The sequence below is a fragment of the Melopsittacus undulatus genome, chromosome 9, assembly GCF_012275295.1.
Source record: "Melopsittacus undulatus isolate bMelUnd1 chromosome 9, bMelUnd1.mat.Z, whole genome shotgun sequence".
In the NCBI taxonomy this organism is placed as follows: Eukaryota; Metazoa; Chordata; class Aves; order Psittaciformes; family Psittaculidae; genus Melopsittacus; species Melopsittacus undulatus.
In genome coordinates, this window is record NC_047535.1 from 14,730,439 (window position 1) to 14,749,281 (window position 18,843).

At 44.4% G+C, this 18,843-nt stretch overlaps 2 protein-coding genes across 5 annotated transcripts; both read right to left on the minus strand.

Annotated features, from left to right (window-relative positions):
• Window positions 1-2,535: 2,535 nt before the first annotated feature.
• PSMA4 (proteasome 20S subunit alpha 4) lies at window positions 2,536-10,576 on the minus strand. Its single transcript, XM_005145713.3, has 9 exons — window positions 10,446-10,576; window positions 10,259-10,299; window positions 10,003-10,045; window positions 9,136-9,298; window positions 7,745-7,822; window positions 7,427-7,515; window positions 6,441-6,571; window positions 6,109-6,232; window positions 2,536-5,817 (listed from the first exon to the last, which is right to left on the minus strand). Exons 2-9 carry the CDS (start codon window positions 10,259-10,261, stop codon window positions 5,663-5,665), a joined length of 786 nt encoding a protein of 261 aa, XP_005145770.1. The 5' UTR covers window positions 10,262-10,299; window positions 10,446-10,576; the 3' UTR covers window positions 2,536-5,662.
• Window positions 10,577-10,705: 129 nt separating this feature from the next.
• On the minus strand, window positions 10,706-16,297 carry HYKK (hydroxylysine kinase). 4 transcript variants are annotated; one of them, XM_034066208.1, is made up of 5 exons: window positions 16,103-16,297; window positions 15,292-15,641; window positions 14,391-14,533; window positions 11,950-12,133; window positions 10,706-11,269 (listed from the first exon to the last, which is right to left on the minus strand). In XM_034066208.1, exons 2-5 carry the CDS (start codon window positions 15,632-15,634, stop codon window positions 10,734-10,736), a joined length of 1,206 nt encoding a protein of 401 aa, XP_033922099.1. In that variant the 5' UTR covers window positions 15,635-15,641; window positions 16,103-16,297; the 3' UTR covers window positions 10,706-10,733. The 4 variants fall into 4 exon arrangements, with proteins under 4 accessions (XP_033922099.1, XP_005145812.2, XP_033922100.1 ...); XM_005145755.3 differs by having other exon boundaries at window positions 15,292-15,702; XM_034066209.1 differs by lacking the exon at window positions 16,103-16,297 and adding an exon at window positions 15,943-15,969.
• Window positions 16,298-18,843: the final 2,546 nt, after the last annotated feature.

The following is an 18,843-nucleotide window of genomic DNA, read 5'->3' on the forward strand; positions in this document are numbered from 1 at the left end:
CCAGCGAACCGCGGCGGCAGCGATGTCCCAGCGGGGACGACAGCGGTAAATCCACCGGGGTCAGCCGCTGCCCCCTTTGAACCGTGGGTGGGGAGGGTATCACTGCGGGTGACGTTGAGCGAGGAGAAAAACACTGCACCGAGTAACTTCAAACTTCCATGCCCCAAAAAACACTCTGTAGTTGGGTTTTTAAACCAGAATGGTTTGGAACTTTTAATCAAAAATAGATGAGCTGATGCAAGCTAAAAAGTACCTAGGATAGTTCAATTTCTATGTACGTTATTAATACATATCATATAATGAACGTTCTGTACACAACCCCCACCTTTTTATTTCTCTCTCAGCAAAACAAAACACTGTTACAAAAGACAGCTTTAAATCCACCAACTGTGCAATGCAGTGATTTTTCCCCCCCCAAATCATTCCAACAGAAACACTCAGTGAATGTGCTGCCACAGAGAACAGCAGCATCTGCCATTAATGAATTCATCACATTTAAGGGACAGTTTAAGACTTTTACAGAGATAACATCTGTGGAAAGAAGGGCTAAATGGGTTTGCACGGTGTCAATCAGCTGCTACGTGCAGTGATAAATACCAGATTCCTCAGAAATAAAATGGACCCTGTTCAGCTCAAATAATTCTAGCAACTTTGAATTTTCTTACCATGAACATTACCCAAAGCAGTAATTTCAGTAAGAGCATTGTCAACTATCAGAATGCCTTGATATCAAGTGTTCATTATATAGAAAAACAGTGCATCTGTTTGTGTAAATCATGAATCATGACCAAAACAGAGCACTTCAGCATTTAATCCCTTTATTCATTTTAAACACATGGTGCTCTGTGTTATCTTACCCTGCATCACATTTAGGATGTGAATGTCTGTGCAGTCTGCCCAAGGCCTCCAAAAAAAGGCTGCTTACACAGTGATTTCTTCCAGCACACTTCCAGTGACATGCTGTATTGATTTGAATGCTTTGCAGTAAATATGGTCATTTTCTATATTGAGAATCCTTTTGTATCCTGCACGTCCTCCACATTCGAAGTATGGATGTGTTAAAAGGCTGAAGTGGGACTGAAATGCTCTGTATATATGCAGTGTCAACTGAAAATTATGGAATATATCAAAATCTACTTCAGCCCAAAGCATTGAACAAACCCCGTTTTATCCCTTTGTGTTACAGTGAAGTTGTGATGTTGCACATCTGAAACTGCAGATCCACAGCTTTTGATGACAACTGGTCCACCACTGCACTGCACCTGAGGTAAGGTTATCACCTCCAAATCTGTACTTCTGTTAGCAGCCGATGTGCATTGCAGTAGATGCATTTTAGAGCCATCATGTCTGGTTAATAGCATTAAATGTAGTTGCCACTAGAATATGCAGGGCACAGCAAACTGGTTTTATTACATAACTATGAATTTGTTTACAGCTGGGTACTAGCTGGGCAAAACAGATGCTGTAATCCTGTAAAAGGATTAAACTGTCTGGGTTACATGCCCAACATTGTGCTAAATATTTGATGTAGCATCATCTGGCACTTATTATGTGGTATTATTATTGATAGAAAACAGCGGTTATAAATAAGAAGCTATTTTTCTTGCATCTTTGAACTTGGTTGGAGCAAAACATTCACAGTAACAGCAGCATGTTAAGCTTAATATTTATCATTAAGTGAAAGCCTAAACAATTACCTGAGTAATGCCTGCTGTCCTTCCTGAGGAGGGTCCTTCTCAGCAGGAGTTGACATTTGAAGGTCCCCACTAATGTATGTTCTGAGAACCTGCAGCCAATTGGCTGATGGCAGATTTTCCTGTGCGCTGAGGAGTACTTGAACTGGAAAGCCAAATGTCAGATTAATCACAGATAAAAATAGCAAGCTGCTCACTTCTCTTCGCAAAAACCAGGAATACTCTGATTTGGTTTTTGTGTGTGAAGCTGAGTTTTGTCCAGATTAATGCCAGGAGTTATGTAACCCATGAAGGGGACTCTCAGATCAAGTTATTTTAGTGGATTTTCATACTTTAATAGAAAGAACTGCAATTAAAACTTGAAAATGAGGACAGCTTTTACTACAGAAAATCGGTAATGGGAAATATTCTTTAAAGAAACTGGGATGTCCTAGAACCTCAGCTAGTCTTAAGCTACATCATTTCTCTCATGTATGAAGTACCTGAGCACATTCACTTCTTAGACTCAGATGTCATTAGTTATGTTATCTGTGTATCACATACGGTCCTGTGGCTTCTAAAACCATTAATTTGAATATCTTGTAATCATTAATACATTCATTCTCCCAACACAGTGGAGAAGCATTGTCCCTAATTTTAAGATTCTGAACAGAACGAATACAGAATTGCCTCGGGAATCTATTACAAAACAGAAGCAGCCAGCAAACTGAACATAAGAAGCACTTTGTTGATCATCTTATTTTGAGTGCTGATGAGTAAAAGTATTAGGATGAATAGGGACACATACCTAAAAGAATATTCTGCCTATGCACAACATAGTTAAGTGAGAGAAGAAGCAGTCTTGGAAGTTAATGTGCCTTTATTTGAACAGGATACAATCATCTAGAAAACAAGCTAACTCTTTATCTAAGCAAGAAACAGCACAGGTATTACTGGAGAAGCAGTAGTTCCATTATCTCTTAAACTCCTTAGGATAACAAAACACATTACAGTTTATTAGGACACTCTATTAATGAATACTTGCCCTAGCAAGCTCTGTCATGCACTCAAATGAGATATAAGCTATCCAATCTTTAAGTATACTAACATCCTATTATGCAAACAGTTTCAATTAAGTACTTGTACCTAATGTGAAAAATCTGCCGCCTTCCACAGCACCACATGAAGTTCTGGTGTTAAGCTAACACTTAATCCACATCAATAGCTAGTTAGTTGAAATACTTGTGTAATACATTCTAAAGTCTACTTAAATATCACATGCACAAAAAAAAATCTATACAAAGAACAGGAAGATCATTTTTCTGTTCTTTACTACGTATCCCCAAACCACTCCCAGTAAAGGCACAAAGCCAGAACCACACAAGAGGCCTCTGCAGGCAACTGCTGCTCTATTTCTAGGAAAAACAGGGTAAGAATATCTCCAGAAGACTCCTATCAATAAAATATCCCCAGTATCTGCTTAATGTGCTAGGTTCACATGCAGAAAAGAATGAGAACTTAAATTTAGTGTAGAAGAACTCTGCTGTACATCTTGGCTACAAGTGCCAACTAGAGTCACTTGCCTATTCCAAGGCAGTACAGAGGTTCATCTCACAGTCAGCTGTTAATGGCACTGAGATGGCATTTCTTAAATTAAATAGGTAATTATTGTTCAAAGATTATACTGAAAGTATTTGACAGTACTTTTACTTTGGATAAACAAAACCTTTAGATAAATAGGTCTTTTAAAATGTAGTGTAACTACACAACTTACCACAATGCTTCAATAATGGACTACAGATCAGAAACTTATCCCCACTTGATTATTACAGTATCTCTTTTATCAGCAAATGAAGCAGTGTTCGGCAATGAAATGCTATCGGCAATTCTTTAAATAAAAGATGCAAATATATTTGTTATCCCCTTGTTGTTGTAAACAGAAGCATTTAAGAAAAAATGTTATAATAAATCTATATCCTAATCTATCTAATATTCTACTAGCATACTAAACAAACCGCTTTGTGTGATTTATATACATTAATGAATCCAGACTCAATGCTGGAGTCTACCACGTTTTGTTTCAAGTAATCCTCGAGAAGTTTGATAAAACTCCATTTTCACTGCTGCTTTTAGGGCATATTCAGGTGCTTGTATAACCATTATCAGTGCTCTAGAAACCTGCAAAAGATGATTATTTTGATGATATGGCATTCATGGTATCAAAAAATAAAATTGAGCACTGAACTTTCTACATAAAAATTGAACTTGAGGTATCAACACTTAAAAATTGAGATTAAATCTTACCCATTGCATGTTGTCTGCAACTGTTCAGTACTTGTTACATGAATATCATTCCTGTTTTGTTATTTGGAAGATCTACTGTTGCACAAGGTACAAGTAAAAAGCTTTTATTAGCTATAAAATTTGAATACTGTCAAACTCCTGTCTTCACTACAAAAGACTAAAGCAATTGGCTTGCACTGGGACTTAGAAAATGAAGCATCAGGTCCTGCAGACTGCATAGAACACACCTCACTCTATACCATGCTCTGTCCAGAGGTTGCCGAAGTGAGTGCAGTCCGTCTATGTGAGCTGCAGCACAGATGCCTCAAGTCAAATTCCTTTCCTCTGTTCTCAACAGTGAATCTTACAGTAATGAGCTCAAAAATGCATTTTGTTGAGACTAAAGGCAATTTCTGGCCATGTTAACAAAGTACATTTTATCAGTCAAAAGTGTCTGTGATGGGTAAAACTGTCTGGACTCACACCATTTATTCAAATGGTCATACTAAATCCTGTGAACTCTGGATAACCTTTAGGGTAAAACAAAATGCTACTGATAAAGGCAACCCAGGACAGCATGGGCTGGGGCACCAGTGTCACAGTTTGAAATGCGGCAGACAAGTCCTCTCATTGAAGCATGTCACTTGAACAAGCTTTTCAATTTGCTTTTGGTAACTGCAAGGGTGCAAAATGATTTTCAGTAACTTTCATCTTTTCAGAACTACAACAGACTGTTCTTAATCTGAAAATCATTACTTTGCATTTAGTATAGAATAAAAATGATTCTGAATTAATCCACAAATACTTTGATTTCTCAAGTGGTTAACTTGTTAGTTTTCTAGTGTTGATGTCAGAGAAGGGAACCTAGTTCTCTGGGGAAACATCAGCAATACTAAACTAAACATACAACACAATTTCCTTTCAGGATAAAGTTTGAAAGAGACAACATGGTCTAAAATCATGCACTGTTATTCACCTACTGTATTTTGACAACATAATTTCACATTCCCACGTGGCCTTTGTAAAAAGTCTGGCTACTGTGTCTGAATATACCTAGCGTTATATCAGTAATTTCTTAGCAAACACATGCACTCATGAAAGCTAGTGAGTTACTGAACACATTTGCTACAGGGCATGTTTCAAACACGTCTCCTTTGCGAGACCATCAGTTTGACATAGCCTGTTGTAGAACAAAACAGACCAAAATGAAAGCTTGGCATGCCAGCACACTTTAATTCTGTATTTGTGAAGTGTTTTTTCAAACTTAGGAGCCCTTTTCACTACTTTAAAAGAAAACCCACACATACACACAAAATTCTAACAATTCTATCACCATATTAGTTCTTTACCAACTACCTACTAGCATATACCTTGGTTTAATGGTTTAAAGTTATCAAAACCCTTAAGATTGTGCATATACCAGGCATTACTTCAGAAATAAAGACACCCATCACTATTCTTCTTTAATTTTATTCCACAATAAAAAATAGAAGATGAAAGAAATAAGAGTGTTCCAAGAATTAAAGCAACTATTGGTCAACGTAAGGAGCATGAAACTAATTATCTGAATGATGATTAAGGACCTGGTTCACCAAAAGCATTCTGGGCTCTCTACAGCGTATTTGTAGGCTTCTACCAGCAGCAATACAGAATACCTTTTACTGAAGCAGGTCCTTTATTATCTACAGAACACTTAATTTCATATTCTATTTCTCCTTCTCTTTTTGTTCTTTTTCCTTCTTTTCACGTTCAGCTTTTGCTTCCTCCTCCTCATGTTGTTTTATCAACTGTTCCACCTCCTTTTGCTTCAGAACCCTTATTAATGTCTTTCCGTTCTCTCTTGTCAGTGTTGCAATTTCAACTGAAACATATGGAACAGACAGAGGTGTTAAGTTTTGTCCTTCAGACAGAGCAGTCATCAGGAGGGTAAGATTTGTGGTTACAACTGACAGTGAAGCAGAAGGTTCTTCTCCTGCCTCTACAAAGCAGCCTGACTGGCAAGCCAGGTTAAGGCTGAGAGTTGCTGCATCTCCTAAAAGCATTTTTCACATGACAACCAAGAATTCAATCAAGCACATCAGGCCTCTATGTGTTCACTCTGTTTTTTTGTTTTTAAGCAAATGGCGTTAGCCCATATTAGCAAACTGCTTACCTTTCTCTGCAGAGAGTTTGCTAACATCCATGGTTTTGTTTAGAACCTTAATGGCTAATGCCAGGGCAGTCTTTAAGGTCATTTCTCCTTCTTTGTAGTCTTGCTTCAGCATTGACACAGCTGCCTATAAATGTCACAGAAATCAGAACAATATCTTTAAGTTATCAACCAACAGTTACTTTTTACCAGGCAGTATCAATACATGAGTGTTTCTACAGTTACCTATTTCTGCTCTGTGTTAGTTATCAGCAACTCAGTTTAATTAGCAGAGTGCAATTTGCTTTTTGCTTGATTTTTGAGAGGAAAACCAAAAAACCCAGAACAAAACTTACAGCACTGTTATTCCCAATGCACGTAGCCTTCCATCCTCCATAATTTCCACTCGGATCACTTTGATACAGCTGAAATCCATAATGCTTATCCCAGCCAATATAGAGCAATGAAACACCAAAAGGACGTTTTCCTGTTGAAACGAAGGCTGTTAGCAATCTAAATTTAGTCACCAGATTGGTCACGAGTAACAATTATTTTCTTGGATTTCTTTTTCAAACCTATTCCTTTGAACTAGGATTTAACAGCACTTCTGCTGCTCGAGATAAGCACACCAGCATTTCCTTCTCAGTCATGGGCTGGGGGCAGGCAGCACAGGTTTATTCATTTAACCCTAAGAACAGCTCATTTCTGTCTCCACAAATTGTAATTTATCATCCCAGAACTTTAAATAAAGACTTCATATCTAAAGCATGCAGCTTAGCTGTTAAAGCTTGTAACTTAACAGGGTCAAAAGCAAGCTACATAAAAAGGTCATCCTTTCACACTACATATATGTAAAAATACCAGAATCACCACTTGACCTACTGGGGAACTGTACTTAAGACATTATTTTCTAACACACTGCTTGATTCACAGAAATGGTCTTTTTTTAAGTGTTACACTATTGCTACCCCTACACCTGGTCTTACTTGAGATTCATTGTGCCATTATTCCAGATAGGCCCAAAATACTGGAAGGTTACACAACAAACAATTCTCTGCTGGTCTTCAGAAGGCACTTACTAAGCCCAAGGGCACTCAAAGCACACTGTGCAGTGAGCTGGAATCCCAGCCATCATTTCTCACTCACTAAAAAGTAGCACCTTCAGCAGCGGAACGGGAACTGTGGCCATCCACTCGCCTCTGAAACCTGGCTATTGTTTTTTTCTTGGTGTAACTCATGAAAGAAGTATTTAGCAGAACTGCCCTGAGATTCAGATGCTTCAGATCACATAAGAGAAACATTCCATAGACATTTAAAAGCACAAAGGTTCATCAGACTTCACCTCCAAACTGTGTGTAAGCCTGCTTGATATCACACAGGGCTGTGACAAGTTGTTCACAGGGAATGGGCTCTTGATACTGCAACAAGTACCTAACATGAAAGAGAAAAAGTCAGTTTTCAGAGCTTGTTTTGCTGACAGTATCCTGTATGGCATGTAACAAGAAACAAGTTCCTAAGTTAGAGCCTCTCTGATCTGGCTGTTTCATTTCAAACAATCTAATTCTGCTCTACTAAACACATGTTCATTTAGATTTAATATGCAAACAGAGTATCTGCCAGCACAGGCAATTTAAACCATGTTAAGTATTATCAGACCTACCTCTGAGCAATCAGTCTCAGTTCATTTGTTAGAACGTTGGCATCTGAAGTGATTCCAGCGACACTGCAAGCCATATCCCTGCAATCAAAGCATATAAATTAACTGACTTCCTGTCAATCTCCAGCAAATGCTCACATCTTCATACAGCAGTTCAAGCAGAACACCTGCTGTTGGGCTTCTCTGATCTAAACTACAGAGCTAACACAGAAAACACATTCATCAGCTCCTGCATTTAGGGTACACCAGAAATATCACATAACCACTTCAGAAGAGCAGAGGTGGGCAGCAAAAAGCAAGCGGGTCAGTATGTTAGACATAGAGTTGTGAGAAGAGGCTCGTGCCAAAGGTGGTTAAGTCCCAAGTATCTTTACAAGAGCCATTAGCTACACACAAGTGCGTGTCAGGAGTCCCCTGACTCAGCACTCTGCAATGCCAAGGGAGCCAGAGAGATGGGAGAGACCTTCAGCAGAGACTGCTGCTGACACATGGTGTTTCTGCAGCTGAAGCTTGATCTTGATTTGATCTTAAGAAAAATAAGCTCTTCACATCCTTGTTTCATTAGCTTTTAATTTAAGACCCCTTCTGCCCAATCTGAAATTCACTATGCAGAAAGGATGCAAGCAAAGTAATCCAGGTTATTTTGAACAAGTGCTTTTTCCAGAAGATGGCAGGGCTAGCCTAGGGGACTATTCCAGTGTGCCCCCCTTGAAAATCAGTGTTTCCCACAGCTCTAGCTGCTTTCAAGATCAACATAGAATGGGAGACTGACAGAATGAAAAGCTCTTTGTGTGATGCATGCCTTCTGTTGAGGATGGAGCTCCACCCCCCTTACAGGGGAGCATAATCCTGAACACTCTTTGTTCTGACACTGCAAATTTACCTTCCAGAGAGCTAAAAAGGAAGCCATAACAGGGAGACGTATCATCTCTGCTACAATTATGGCAAAGAAACCTACATCATGTTTAACCCAGTTACCTTGTTCTCTTTGGATCACAAAAGAGAAAACAAAGACTTCAGGAGGATGCCGAGCTGCAACAGCATGGGGATTCTGGTGTGTGTTCTTTATTCTGTCCCTCCCGTGGTATTTTGTCAAACTGACAGTTCTCAGCTTCCTTAGCTGCTACAACAATATCACCTTGTATGGGATAACAACAAACAGGCTGTTCCACCTAGAACATTCTTCTAGAGGTTAAAAAACTAAAGGCAACACTTCTATTCTAGAACTACAGCAGTGAACAATGACAAGAGTCACACATGCCTGAAACACTGCACAAGAAGAACAGTCACACTTCAAATCAAACAAAGCCAGGGTCAATGCTAAAACAGCCGAGTAGCAGCACTGCTCTGATACTGGTAACGTCACTGCACAGCCCATCACCAGCTCAACTTACTCGTTCAGCTTATATATTTTCTCAGAGAAGAACACTTCATCAAGAAGCTTGTGAATGTTACGTCTCTCTGCTGCAAGCAGAACACCATCATTTGCCAGAATTCCCAAGCAAGTGCCTGCGTGTCCAATGGCTTCCATTGCATATTCAACCTGGTACAAGCGACCTAGGAAAGGATTTCAATGAGTGACATGAAACGGAACACTGAATGGGACCAAGTACGTAAAGTGACTTCAGTTTGCAAGAGTCTGACAAATACTCATTGCACGACCTGGTCTGTCTTCTCCAGTCTATCACCAGTTAATAGTGACTTAAGTGGTTGAAAAGGAGAACAAGTCAGAGAGATAAAATCCACAAATCTGGTAAGGTAATACAGGGCATCACTAATGTGGGAAGCAGAACTCTGCTGCAGTAGAGCGAAAATGTATTGTCAAGAATGAAAACACTTGACACTAGACATTTCAAGTCCATCCCATCTAAACAACAGGAAAGTACGAGCTGTAGGGACTTGTTTCAGCATGTACAAAGAGTAACAAGGGGAGGTGTGATCAAACCAGCAGAACACTGTGTGTTCTGGGGTGTACAGCAACAAACTCCACCACAGTCCAACAAAAGATGGATGGTGAAGATTGCTCAAGTTATCTCAAAAGTGGGGCAGGTGGCATCACTCACTGATGGGGCACAGTGCTGATGAACTGGAGTGAGTCTGGGGGGCTGCCACTTTAGACCCTCCATGTTCTTACTTCTAGCAAGTAAGTATGATTTCATAAGCCACATATAGCTGGAAACACGCTGCAATCAAGCACTGCACAAGCTGTTTGTTACTTAGCTTTGAGAAGTTGGACAGAACAGAGTGGGGTTAAAAAGTACCTTCAGGAGAAAATATGGTGGTTCGGGAGTCATATCTTCGAGACTGCAAAAAGAACAGCACGTTACATGTCAGCGTTCTCTCCCCACGGTCAGCAAGGCGCATCAAAGCAGTCCCCGGCTGCCTCCACCCAGGCCCCGCAGTGAGGCACCGCCAGCACCCACCCGCCCCGCCCCGCCGCAGGCCGAGCCGTGATTCTGTGCGCCCCGCAGGCCAGCCAAGCCCCGGGAGCAGAGCCCTGCCGCGGCTGCCACTCACCATCGTGCCGGAGCCGCGCTGCGAGCGCCGGGGACGCGGGCCTGCAAGAGAGCACAGCGCTCGTCAAGCACGGCCACAGTGCAGAGTCATCCTGACCGCGCCGCGGGCCGCGCTGCCTCCTGCGGCAGCAGGGCCGCGCCTCGCCAGCGCTTCCCACCTTCCTTTCCCCCCTCCTCCCCTCACTCACTCGCGGCGGGCCGGAGCGGGCCGCTCGGCCAAGGGGGTCAGGCGACTCCGGTGCGACCGGGAACAACCGGGCACCCACCACCACCGCTGCGTCGGAAATGGCCGCCGCGCCTGCGCCGTGCGCCGGAGCTGGGCAGGGCCTACGGCGCCCTTCCCTCACGCTCCTCTGGGCGGGGCTGGCGAGAGTGCCCGTGCGCTCCGGCCGCAGCAGCCGTAGCGCCCCCTAGCGGGAGGGCGGCGCGGGAACACAGCGAGCGCGGGAACAGCTCCGGCGCCCGCAGCGCCGCCTTTATTGCCCGAGCCGGGTGTCCCCGTGCCGGGTGTCCCCGTGCCGGGGCTCCGCGGTCACCCCGGCCCCGCCGCCGGTCTCGGCCGGTGCGCGGTGCCCGTACGCTGCGGCAGTCTCAAACCACGTCTTCTCGACAGCTTCTTGGCCCACCTCGAACATGCTCATGAGGTGCCTCCAGCCGGTCCTGGCGGTGACCATGAGGTACTCCCTGTTGTCGGGGTACAGCAGCGCCGTGTGCGCGGCTATGACAAGGGACTGCGCGAACCTCCCGCTCACCAGCAGGAAGAGGGCGCCGCGCTCCGCCGCGGTGAGCGGAAGGACGCTCTCGAAGCCCGCCAGGACGTGCCCCCCGACGCGCAGAGGGTCCGAGCTCTCGATCATCAGGTACATGATCGCTATGGCCACTTCGAATACGTAATACCCGTAACTCATGTCGCTGAAATCCAGGATGCCCGACACCCTGTACTGAGGAGGGTGCTCCAGCGAACAGGGCTCTACTAGAATATTGTGGTCATTCAGATCACCATGATTGATACCTAAACAGGGAAGAAAGCGAAACCATATTTAATTATTATAAAACAGCAGAATTTATTCCCCCTCCAACCCTCATTTCTAAGTGAAACAGCTTTGAAGAGACGCACAGAAATTCAGACTAACACTTCAGCCACAACACTGAAGTTGTGACAACACCGACTCCAGTGTCCTCCAGCACCAATACTGCCCTTCCTGGACACTTCATCCCACTAACAGGTGAACAGACAGAAAATGAGGAAGGAACGTGATAAAAGCTTCTTCTGCTCTAGTACCACCTGTGACAAGGCTACATGTGCTCCAAACACAGAATAGCAGTTTTCACATTAACAAACTGCCAAATCATCAACATCAATGGGAGTCAAATTGCAGAAGTATGATTAAATGGTTATTTGGGCCTCTCTGGAACTCCAAGTGTTCTCATTAAGCTGATATAGCAGCATGAATATCATCACCTGAACAAGAAGTAAACTCATCAGAAACAGAAAGAAATGAACCGGCCTTTGGACAGCACATTGCTCCCTGCTGATCCTGTGCTGTGTTTGCCCTGCACAGTATGTGCATGTGTCTAACTAGGGATGAAGGATGCTTCTTTTTCACTTTTGCTTTTCGCCCTCCCAGACCCAAACACCTGTAAGAAAAGTGTCTCGCTTCAACACAACTACAATGAGAATGCAGTACTCACAGGCTCGGAAACTGCTGAGCTTGGGTACCACTTTCCCTTTGAACTGCTCAATGACTTGTTCCACAAGTTCACGGTATTTGTTCTGGCCCAAGGCATAAATGTACTGATCCAGCAGAGGAACATTTGCCAGGTTCCAGATGAACTGACCTCGATGCAGACTTTTTACCGATGGATGATGGAATTTCTATGGAAAAAGCACAAGGTAGAATAGGCCATAAGTAAAAATCTTGGGTTTATGTTCAAAGGTCTCGATTCAAGTCCCCTATTAACTTTTAACAGGTTTCTGATGAGACCCACTAAAAAGCACCTTGACTTTGACCACTGCTTCATGACAAGTAAAAGTATAACCTAAAGAAGGAGTAAGGGAAGCATCTTAATATCTACATACAACCCGAATGGGTTTTCTCCTATTTTTGAGGTACAAGGATTGTCTTAAGTCACTCATTATTAATTTAACACTGATACTTTCTGTAGCCTGACATTATGCAGTGACTGAGAGACTTTGCCAAGTCCCACACTGGCAGAGCGTGGACCACACAGCCTGCAGGGAACAGGCACACTCTGCATGCATTTAAACATGGCAGCTTCTAAGGACAAGCTTTAGGATCATCAGGTACATGAAGAAATACTGAGGAAGGGAGTGCTTTATGGAGATGCTGGACAGAACTTTATTGTTAAGAACATCTCCCTTGGTGCATCCAGGCAGCCTAAGTATTTTAAACAAGTAAGATCTTTAACCTCTTGCTCACTAGCAATGAAAAAGGTGGTTTGGAAAGTGACATTCAGGGAAGAAACCTTTCTTTCCCACTGTGCTTATCCTTTAATCCTCTAATGCTTGTCAAGGCAGTTTTAGGGCCAGATTCTACCAGTGCATAGGGCAAATAACAACCAGAAAACAAGAGTAGCTGGCTTCCTCCTAAATAGAAGCCTATGCTTGCAATTAAGGCTCTTTAAGATAGCTAAATGATAGCCAAAACTAGAACTGTGTGAAAAAGTAAGGCACATGATCAAGCATAAACCAGAAATCACTATACAGGATCCCTGCAGCTGTATGAAGCACCACACTGGTAGAAGAGCAGCCACTGTGGTCTTCCCAGCACAAATCAGACATTCCAGAAAGCTTCCCTTGGGTTACCAGGGTTGTGAAGGGTAAGACAAAGTCAGAAGCCCTTGTTACTGTAAAGCCACAGGCAGTCATTTCACAGACACAAACTTCTCTCCATTTAGAGGCTATGAGGCATATCCAAGGCAAGGGGGACACCAGCAGAGGAAGTGGTGGAATCTGTGCTGTGCACAAAACAATGCATGGCTCATGGCTGGGCCAGCAAGTTGGCCAAGTCAGCTAACTGGGTAGAAAAGACAGGCTGTATTTTCTGATATGTCATCAGAAAACTTAATGCCTTAAGTGTTCTTGTTAGTGTCAATGATATTGTGAAGTTTTGGCAGTGATGATTGGAGTTTTCCTTCTTTTGAATGGAAAACCTTGGAGGGTGATAATCCATTTGTTCAGGGTATCAAGAGCCTTTCCCATCAAAATTTGCTTTCTCATTAACTATTTCTTCCTTGGCAGGACAAGTCACAGGCATCTTCTGAGACTGGCTGGTTTATAAGAACTGTTTTAATCGCATTATAAGAGCATGCCCAGAGCGTTAAGACAGCAATAGTACATTATCCTTCCCAACTGGAAATTGCTCCTGTAATTTCAGAGTGTGGTTAGTAAAGCTGGCAGTTCACATTTCATAATTGCCTGGAGCTGGCAGCCAGAACATGAGAAGGAAAGGTTAATGAAAGGCCATAAATAATGAAAGAGTTCTTTTATGTATCAAACTTAATTACTGGCTGATTTATCAGCTTCATTATCCTGTATAATTACAGAGTAAAGAAAGAACTCACTTTGCATTAAGATTATTTGACTGGGAGTGGGGTAAATGAGATGAGTGTCACAGATCTCTGTTCACTGGCACTTGGAGGGAAGGAACCAACTGCTCCTGGTGTTAAATGGTCACAATTCTACTGACCAGGAGGACAGCAAGCCAAAGCAAATTCAAAGCGACAGACCAGGCAGCTGTGCCTGATGTGCACTATACAGAAATGCTTCATGTGCTTCTAGTTTGAGAACCCCAGGGTTCACTCTCTTCCATTTGCCAGGTTTGCAACACCAAACAGGGGAGTTTTGCAGAAAACGAGAAACCCTTCTCGCCCTGCTCACAGCACAAAGCTGCATTGCAAGAGGAGCACCAATACCCTGTCATAAGCACCACATGGTCATGTTACTTGGGGAAATGATTTGGGCTTACAGACTGGCACCTAAAAGGTGAATTAAGCTGACACCTGCATTCAACTTGACCTTTGCAAAGGAGGAAGGCAGACAGCAAGCACAAGAAGAAATAGAGAGGAGAAGTTCATTGAGCAATTGTGAAGCTGCAGGGATGACAACCCACCTCTGCGAGAGCTGTATCCAGGCTGGCAGCAAGCTTACCAATCTCATAGAACACCTGAGGGGTTGTGGCAACCTTTGCTACTGGCGTGCCTGGCAGGTAAGTCAGCAACCTGATAAGGTACTTCTTGTTCCCAGGGCCACCATCTAACAAGGGAAGAGAGACACTGCCAGTCACTTTGATACACACTATTGAGTATTCGTTAATGCAAGAGGCAAAAAGAGTTTATCCCAGTGTAGAAGTCATCAGGGATAGCTAATGAAACAGATGTCATTCAAAGACCTGATTTACCAGAATGCTGTAGGATGATGTGCAGACCTTAGTGCATTTGCCATCTGCACTGGACTTGGATTCTTTGTGCTAGGGGTTGACTGCATACAGCAGGTTCCCTCCAGTGCCAGTGCCCCCCTCTTACACAGCTGTGCAGCAGAACAGGGAGCCCCGGGACTCCTGGCTTTTGTAGGGAAGTTACAGTCAAAGCAGAAGCAGAATGTCAATGCAGTATTACTTCCAAGCACTGTTAGAACAGTTTTTCACCCCATAGATGGTCTGGAACTGTGTTTTACCCCATTCTGTAGGGAAATCATTTGTAACATCACTTAGCCAGTAAGGGTTTTTTCCTTCTCTTGTGCTCCGAACAGGTCAGATCAATGCTTTCTCCATTACACTGAGGTTGTTTCCCAAGTGTTTTTGTGGTTAATTATTATCTCTTTGAGTTGCACTCCTTCTGGCAGTGTAAGTTTGGACTGTTATGGCTGGACATACAGATCACCTGGCACATAACTCCTAGTATTTAAAAGTAGGCCTAGAGTTTCACTTTAGCACATGCATGGCATCCCATACAGCAAGCTCCTGCCAAGCTCAGGGTGGCAGTAGGGCAGTAAAGGTGCTCACAATCGCTCACCTGACTCCAGAGACATGATGTCATCACCTTTTGTAAGATAAGGAGTAGCTGAAGGAAAACCTTTGGCGCTGAGAAACATCATGGCCTGGGTCTGCACTTCAATGAGGTCTGGCTTCTGGCTGTCCTCCGAGTTGGTGATTTTGAGGACGTATTCATCAGCATCTCCATCAGCACCTTCGCTTCTCAGGACACGTACATGGAAGTTCTGATCGTCATAGCTGGGGAGCGGCCTGACCCAAGACACCTTCAACCCGAACACCCTGTCCACCAATGCAGCCACTTCTCCTTCACCAAAGGCTGGTTTGGTGAACGCCTGCGGGTAGCAGTCATTTCCAGAGGACATCGTGTCTCTAGAAGGAAAAGAGAAGCTGGACGATCTTATCCTTGTTCTGACACCAGAAGCAGCAATCACTGCAACAAAGCACATTCAGGGACGGGAGAAAAGCCTCCTGCATTTATTAATCAAGCAAAGAGCACCCACTAAGCCAAGCTGGGTTCCTTACATGGCAGGTTCTTGCCAGCTGCTTACTCTGTACCCCCCCCACGAAACCCTTCCATAGGGATGCACTCAGTATGTTCAGACCAGGGAGATGTAAGGAGCTCATTAACCAGGAGAGTTTCTACCCCAGCTAATTTGCAGCCGCAGCCTACCCTGGCACGCTGCAACCCAGGGACGGTTTCCCGAGAGCCAGAGCTGCCGAATCCCTGCCCGGAGCTCCTGGATTCGCACCCGCAGGAGACAAGCACCGTTCAGTACCCTCACAGCAGACCGGCTCCTCCCGCCCCCCCGCCCGCGGCCTGCACAACGAACCCAGGGCCGCTCGCTCGGGCTCTGCCGCTCCTGCTCTGCCGCCTGCGCGGGTGCTGAGCGCCGAACCTCCGCCCCGGCAGCGACCCTTGGACAGCGCGGGAGCCGCCGCAACCTCTGCCCTGCCGGGGAGCCCCGGGGCCTGCGCGGCCCCCCCGCCCGCAGCTCCCCTCTCGGCCGAGCCGCCTCACGCGGACGGGCCCATGGCCCCAAGGCCTCCCCCTGCCGGCTCCGCCGGGCCTGGCCCTGGCCAGCGGGAAGCGGCAGAGGAACCGGACACCCTTCGTAGCGGTTTGGTTCCAGCCAGCGCGAGAGGGAACGAGCAGCTCCCGGTGAGGAGCGAGCTCCCGCTGCCACAGACCCAGTGGTGATCCCGTTTAAATCCCTCCATCAGAGGAGGGGTCAAGCCCCAAGCCCGGTTCTCGGGCTGGCCTTTAGCCTGTACCACAGTCCTCACTGGGAACACCGGCCCAGGCCTGGAGAGCTTTACATCTCTTTACATTAACTGTCAAGATGGATACACAAATCTCTACCTTTTTAAATAACTGCATATTTCATAAATCTTCTGCAATAACTGAGATCCTGCTAGGACAGAGTGAGGAATCTGAGGGGAAAAAGGGAAAATCTTGGCTTTAAATAAACCAGCTATTAAGAATGCTCTGTGCCACAATTTCAACAATACTTGTAATAATAAGGATATTCAATTGAAAACATTATTTTATCCAATAGAGAATTTAGAAAAGGGAAACAAACAAAGTTGCTTGGTTTCTTGTTCCCAGTGTCACAGCACACCTCTGAAGGTGCCTGACCAACCAATATACTTCACCACTTCACTCACCCCTCACCCCCAGAAATCACATCCGTGTGTCTCAGGAATAAAGGAGCTCCAGTAAATATTAGGGCCACTTCTCCCCATTCATGAGGCTGGCTGATGGTTTGCCTTACTGGAACAAAACGGACAGAGCAGGAAAACATTCTTGCTGTTATGTACTTGATACGTAGCAGTTTACAGAACGAACTGAATACACTCCTGCTGCCTGTGAGCAAACCGTGGGTGCATGTTGCAGGCTGGTACCTGCCTAGCCTTGCCGCCTTTGCCATCCGGGCAGTAGTGCCAAGATTCCATACCTACAGGCTTCCGTGCTTTGGTGTTCTGGTGGGAAGCTCACTGCCCTTGCAAGGCAACAACACCCAGGACTGAGGCTGGACTTTGGCTCCTCACCCTTATCTGTAAGAAAGATCAGACTTGAATAATTGAGCATCTCACGTGCTAAAAAGGAGTCTTCAGAGGCATGCCCAGACCACTTGTCATAGCAGTGAGCTCTATGTGCTGTAACCATAATCCTGGTCAGCAGCTGGCTTTAACATAGGATCTCATCTCAAGTCTAGATAGACATTTTCCTGAAGAACAAATAGGTTAATAAGAAAAGCACCTGATATAGTGATAATAGACTGGTACCTGCGACTCAGCCAACCTAGGAAACATCTTCCTACAGCAACTAAACACGCTTTGGAAGCCTGTAAGACACTCCTCAAGGAGAAAACACAACACCATTGTACTCTTTTCCTTACCCACCCCACCCTTTCACACCACTTTAAGTACATTTCATACCACGAAATCAAACCAGATGGTAACATACAAGAAGTGTGATACAATTTTCTTTATTAAAAATAATTTACAGCATCAGTAACATTTTATGCACAATTGTCATCAACTGAACTTAAGATATATTTATACAATACTTACTGAACTTAAAACACTGTTCTGTTGGCTTTAAACAGCAGACACTGATTTGCAGTTGCTTAAATATGATTGCTTAAATATGCTTAATATATATAGTTTCATGTCCTTATACTTAGGTGTAAAATGTATAAACATCAATGCTCTCCCAAAGCTTCATTGTTTGGGAGGGGCATGGAGGGAGGAGGGGCACAAGGAGAGAAGACATTTAGAAAAGTGGGAAGTTTCTTCCCCAAACCAAAATGGAGAGAAGCCACGGTTAAATACATCCAACACACCAGTCATATCCTCAGAAAGGGACATTTCCTCCTATGCTGCCAGATACCATAGAGGTCTAATCCAGCACTGGGGTTTTTGTGTGTGATCACAGCACTGCTCTGACTGTACCATACCCTGCCACTGCCAAAAAGCAGGCATCACTCCTGACTAGCTAAAGCTCACAGGTCCTAGTAGTGTGTCCAAAGTTAAACATCTCCCCTTGGCTACAGAGCTGATGGACAACACTCACGGGAGAGGGGACAGGCACAGCACAAGTGTTACCTTTATATGGCAGATGGGCACCTGCAAGGGGCTGCTCCTCACAGCACCCACCATGCTTCAGGTGTGCAGGTCTGATGGGTGGGAGGCAGAGTGCATGCCTGGCAAAGGTGCCACTCACTTGGGCATACGTAGGGCTGGACCCCCTGCAGCAACCACAGCAGGAGCCTGAGGCTCAACAGCAGCTGTGCCAAAGCACAGCTCCAACGGGCTCCTCCACTGATTTTAAGACAGAGGAGTGCAGCAGAATTAAAATAGTTGCTATGGTTATGAACCCCATAGTGTCTTTTGAGAGATGGCTAACTTTATGTATAGTGACATCTCATGAAATTACACTAAAACACACAATACTGCTTTACCTCTACAGGGCTGCATCACTGCCTCCTCCTGAAGCAAGAGCATGTCAGTGCACTAGAGAAGGCAGGGGCTGTGTTCCATTCCAGCAACAGCCACCACACGAGTTTTC